Here is a 6,000-nt window from a genome sequence, read left to right as displayed (position 1 = left end):
GTTGTAGGTGGACACAATATTTTTATTTCATTTTTATGTGGTGCTGAGGATTGAACCCAGTGTCTCACACCTACTAGGTGAGCATTCTACCAATGAGCCACAACCCCAGCTCCAAAATGTTCTCCCTTTTATGAAGAGGTGATAATAGACGCTGGCAGTTTTAAAAACATGTATCTTGCTGGGTGTGGTGGCACACACCTGTAATCTCAACTACTCAGGAGGTAGAGGCAATAGGATCACAAGTTTGAGGCCAGTCTGAGCAACTTAGTGAGAGCCTGTCTCAAAAAAAATTATATATATATATATGAATGAATGACAGACTAGGGATGCAGCTCAGTGGTAGAGTGATTGCTTAGCATGTGTGAACCCCTGGGTTCAATCCCTAGCACCGCAAAAACAAAAGTGTACTGAAACAAAAAAAAGCCCTATATTAATGCCTACAGTGGGGTCTGTCCATGAAATCCCTGCATCTAGAAAGTGTTTACATATACTGCTTTTTTTTTTTTTTTTTGTGGGATGAGGTCTGGGAGGGCACTCAGGGATTTTAAAGAGGCAATGAGAAATGCATGTTGAATATATCTACTGGCTAGTCACCAAACTTTACATAGACATGATTTATCAGCAAATCTTTAGGATTTAGGTATTCCTACATTATGTATAAGGAAACAAAGTAAACATAGGATAAATAACTTGCCCAAGGAATGTGTTAGTAGAGGGAAACTAATCCAAGTTTATCTCAGTCTGAAAACTGTGCTTTCCTATAATACCACATTACTTATTATTGTGGTTTGGATGTAAGGTATCCCCCAAAAGCTCGTATAGGAGACAGTGCAAAAAGGCTTAGAGGACAAATGATTGGGCTATAAGTCTTACCAATCAGTGAAATAATTCCCTGATGGGATTAACTGAGTGTTAGCTGAAGGTGAGTAGGATGTGGCTGGAGGAGGTGGGTCACTGGGAACATGGCTTTGGGGTACATTTTCTATCTGGTGAGTGAAGTCTCTGTTTCCTGATTATCATATGAGCTGCTTCCCCCCCCCCACCACCACATTCTTCCACCATGATGTTCTGCCTCATCCTGATCTTCAAGGAATGGAGCCAGCTGTCTGTCAACCGAGACCTTTGAAATCGTGAGCCCCAAACAAACTTTTCCTCCCCTAAAATGGTTCTTGTCAGGTCTTTTAGTCACAGTGGTGAAAAAGCTGACTGAAACATTTATTATAGTTTCTAACACTAATTTTAGGGACAGATAGTGTTCAATTGTTCTTTGTATACCTTTTAATGTTACCTTTTCAAACTCATTTTCTGACTTGTAACTTTGCAGTGTATTTATATAGTGATAGCAAGTATCAGTATTATGCTTTAAGCTTGCATCCCAACTATTTTTGTTCAAGCAGTCACATAACACCTATTAGGTAATATTCATATGGCATCATCCGATTATTTGCAGTGGAAACAACCAGCACCACGGCAGGCTACAGTGTTCAGAGAGAAGTCAATGAAAGTCAAGCTGCCTCAAAAAGTTGAAGACATTGAGTTCTGGATCAACCACACTGCCACCCAGACCTTGGGCATAAAGGAATTGTGATTAGTTAGAGAGTCAATGACAAAGCAATTCAATCTTACAGGTAAAGTATAGGAGAATCTGGGCACCAAAGTAGAGAGATGAATATAGGGGAGAAGGCAGAAGGAAAAGGGAAGAGGACGAAGGCAGCATAGGGGGAGAAACCAAGGCAAACAAAATACAGTTAGCCAGAAATCCCAGAACACTCCAAGACCATGCTAATTAACAAGGATGAGTGTGACTCCCCAGCTTCTCACTCACATACTGAAAACAAATGGAGTAAAGAACATATAAGCATAGAGATGAACTCTTACCAGTTCCTTTTAGAATCAGACTTAAACATTTTTTTAATTTGTTTTTTAGTATTGGGGATTGAACCCAGGGGTACTTGACTATTGAGCCCCAGCCCTTTTTTATATTTTATTTCGAGACAGGGTCTCGCTGAGTTGTTTAGGGCCTTGCTAAATTGCTGAGGCTGGCTTTGAACTTGCGATCCTTCTGCTTCAGCCTCCTGAGCTGCTGGGATTACAAGTGTGTGCCACCACACCGGGCTAAACTTAAACATTTTTTAAAGGCATGAAGCTAATGCTTTATCATTTAGGGGTGTAAAATCTGGCCTTCTGTTTGCTAAAAATCAAAATGACTGAAACCAGAGTTTGTCTTGCGTTCCTGTTTAGTGAAGTCGTCTGAAAATAAGTCATGTTCAACAAGTGTTGGCGACCAACTTTTAATAATACATATTTAATTTTCAGAAACATATGCTAACCATCAACAACATGGTCAGGGTTCCACTGTCCCAGATGTTATTTCATTGGTACATTATATTGATATTTACAAAGGCTTTCAAATTCAACAAAAAAAAACCAAAACAGCTTGAATTTTTAAAAACTACAATGCTTTAAAAAAAATGTAAACAGTTCAATTTTACATTATTGTAAAAAAGAAGACTCACTCCTTAATGCGGCTTATTTTTTTTTAAGTGAGCAAAGCCTGGTGCTCATGAATAAAGAATGAAAAGAATTCTTTACATAGAAACATTGTGCTCCAGTGTGGCAAAGAAAAAAATTATATATATATACACACACATATATATATATACATACATATGTATATATATATATATATGAATATATATATATATATATATATATATATATATATACACAAACAAAGAAAATAATCTTAAGTCCACAATTTAGACCACAAAAAAAATCTTGTCCCCAAATTGAGAAATTTATAAAAACCATTTACCCATGGTTATTGACCTATTGAAGATCTATATAACATTTTCAAAACAATAACTCAGTCAAAAGAGACCACTTTTATTTTTTCTTTGGTACTGAGGATTGAACCAAAGGGTGCTTTACCACTGAGCCACATCCCCAGACCTTTTTATTTTTCATTTTGAGACAAGGTCTCACTAAGTTGCTAAGGCTGGCCTTGAACTTGGGATCCTCCTGCCTCAGCCTCCCGAGTTGCTGGGATTATAGACGTGCACCACTGCACCCAGGGAGACCACTTTTCTTTAAAATGAAATTTTGTGCAAAAGAAATTTAAGCTAGAAACAAGACTATACCCCAGTAAGAGGCTAAAAGAGCCACTGAAATAATTTAACTTTGTTAGATTTAGTGCATGTAACCAAAAGGCACACACATGTGATTAATATATTAATATCTTTCATGCAGAAACTTGTGCATGTTCATAATTATATAACAAAAACACAAACATAACAAAACATAAAGCCTAATGTCTGGCAATGTTAATCTAGCCACATTCTTTTCTAGTCTATCAGTCCAGGATTTCCTAGATCATTAACACTGCCTCTCAAAAAATATATTATATTTGAAAAACTTTCAATAAAAATTAAAAAAGGATGTTAGCCTGAAATACTATATATTTTTTCAGTTCTGATACATATAGAAACTTACTGATATGTTTATTTTAAATGTCAATTTAAATTAAGATACATTTTTCCTTTTGTTAATAAACACTTTGATTGCTCCAGTGAAGTCAGCAGAGAGAAGAACTTCTGTGTTGTCTGTCTTCGCAGTACCTTAAAAGCAGAGAAAAAAAAAATTCAGTGAGTTTGAAAGGAAAATGCAGCCTGCTGTCACAATTACCATATGCCCATGACACTCCACCTTTTTCGGGGAAGATCTTTTCCCCACAGTCTTTTCTGGCTTGTTCCTGTAACCTGTTCATCCTGCTGTACCTTCCTCCTCTCTGAGGTTCACTTCCACTAACTTTGTGTTAGCTCTTCTTTCCCTGGCTTGAGGGTATTATTCTTCCTTGGGGCCTGGAGGCCCAGATTTACTCTCAGGAGCCTAAGCCTCTAAGTCCTTTAATGTTTCCGTTTCATGAGTATAGGTTAGAGTGTTATTCAGTAGCAGGACTGGAACGCTGGCTGAATGGTACTAGCTGGGCAAGTCTATTGTTAACAGCGTCTCTAATGACAGTGACAGTAAGGTTTACTGTACTGCAGACACATTAAAACTGCCATGAAATGAAGTAAACACCTTAGCTCTATGAATGCTGACATCACCGTTTGCCTTTACATTCCATATGAAGATCTAGATAGCTATGCCGAATGGCAAAAATACTTACCTCTAACAATTGCCAGTTGGGTCAAAACATTTAATAAATTCAGTGTTAACTAATTCTATTATAAATAGGTAAAGATTATAGATGTAAGAAGGACTGATTAATAAGGAAAAGAATAATCTAAACTTTAATTGGAAAGTAGTATACAGGATGAGTCAGACAAAATGGTTTCACTTAGATGTACTAAGAACATATTCTATGTCTTTGAGCATTCCTCATCACCCTTCTGGTATATCCAAACTCATGCTGTGTAGCAGTAGCAAAGGACTTAAGTATATGAGAAAGGCTACAGAAGAAAAAAATTCATCATACACAAATGCATTGAGACTATGTAATAATAAAGACGGTACTGATAACATCTACTATATACCAGGCATTCTGCTAGACACTTTGCAATGTTATCTTTAATTCCTATCAAAAAACCCTGTAAAGCAGGTTATTGCCACCATTTTATATACTAGGATGACAGGCTCAAACTGTCAAATATGTCAGGAAGAAAGAGAGGACAATCAGATATTTTATGTTCTCCATACCCTGGGATTAAGAGTTTATTCCTGCCACGTGTGATGGTGTAAATTGGGAGGCTGAGGTAGAAGCTCACAATTTTGAGGCCAGCCTCAGCAACATAGTGAGAACCTGTCTCAAAACAAACAAATATATATATATATATATATATATATGTGTATGCGTATATGTGTGTGTGTGTATAATGGGTGGGAAACGTAGCTCAGTGGTTGAGTGTTCCTGGCTTTATTTTCCAGTACTGGAATAGAAAAATCTTAGATTATACCAACATAGGTGAAAAGCAACAACAAGAAAAAAAAATCTGAGAATAATCCATAGCTAGGATTTCCTGTAGAATATGAAGGGGAAACATATATGAGTGTAGAAACGTATAATTGTGTGGGTACAAAAAGAAAAAGAAAAAATATGACAGAGTCTCTTTTAGAGATTACAGTCTAGTAGAAAAGACACATAATAAAGAAGCTTTGTACTTAATATACTGTTTGCATTTCTTTGAGGAAAATGGTTGCCTATAAAAACTATGAACTTTCAAATTTTTCATTAACTCCTAGATGAATTAAAAAAGCAAAATTTGCAAAAAAATTTACTAAAATGTTCCAAAATGAATATCTGACAACCAGTGCCAGTTATCTCACACTGGAACAAACAATGACTATTATGTTGTAAACAAATATTCTTTATGCTCATTAAAATATCATCATAGTCAACACTAGGTTAGTGAGTCTCCTAAGTAGTGACAAGAAAAAAGTTTAGGGCAAATAAAATATAGGTACCTACCAGTTGATGTGGTATCTAAAACTTCAGCATCTTCACCTTTATCACTCCCTTCTGATTTTTCAGATTGCATATCCAAAGATAACATCAAACTTGGATTTGGAGCAAAGATGGCTGATGTAACAACTGCATTATGTGCTGGAAAATAATTCACTTTAGGATAACTGATAAATTTGATATTAAACATCAAGACAAAAAGGTAATATGAAAAATATCTTTTAAAACCAACATACAAGCTGGGTAAGATGATGCATGCCTGTAATCCCAGCTAGTTGGGAGGTTGAAGTAGGAGGATTGCCAGTTTGAGGCCAGTGTGGGCAACTGAGCAAGACTCTGACTCAAACTAAAAATTTTAAAAACGGCCAGAAACATAGCTCAGTGGTAAAGCACCCCTGGTTCAATCCCCAATGTGTGGGATAGGGCAAAGAAACTAACATACATATATGTTATATGCCAAACATCCTTAAAAGCTAATGAAAGAGCTGGGCCCAGTGGCACACACATCTACTCCTAGCTACTCAGGAAACTGAGGGAGG

The 6,000-nt window shown here is 36.6% G+C and overlaps 1 protein-coding gene across 2 annotated transcripts in view; it reads right to left on the bottom strand.

Moving 5' to 3' along the window:
* Positions 1 to 2,277: 2,277 nt before the first annotated feature.
* The window catches only part of Wdr44 (WD repeat domain 44), a 90,085-nt gene continuing 86,362 nt past the window's right edge, over positions 2,278 to 6,000 (bottom strand). For both annotated transcript variants that reach the window (XM_027930826.2, XM_071606204.1), the window contains exons 19-20: positions 5,468 to 5,602; positions 2,278 to 3,617 (exon numbers count right to left, since the gene is read on the bottom strand). In XM_027930826.2, the coding sequence (XP_027786627.1) occupies positions 3,523 to 3,617; positions 5,468 to 5,602 (230 nt within the window). In that variant the 3' untranslated portion in view covers positions 2,278 to 3,522. The remainder of the gene's footprint in view (positions 3,618 to 5,467; positions 5,603 to 6,000) is intronic.

The sequence above is a fragment of the Marmota flaviventris genome, chromosome X (assembly GCF_047511675.1).
Source record: "Marmota flaviventris isolate mMarFla1 chromosome X, mMarFla1.hap1, whole genome shotgun sequence".
NCBI classification, from domain to species: Eukaryota; Metazoa; Chordata; class Mammalia; order Rodentia; family Sciuridae; genus Marmota; species Marmota flaviventris.
Note: the sequence above shows the minus strand (reverse complement) of the source record. Positions and strands in the feature narration are given on the sequence as shown.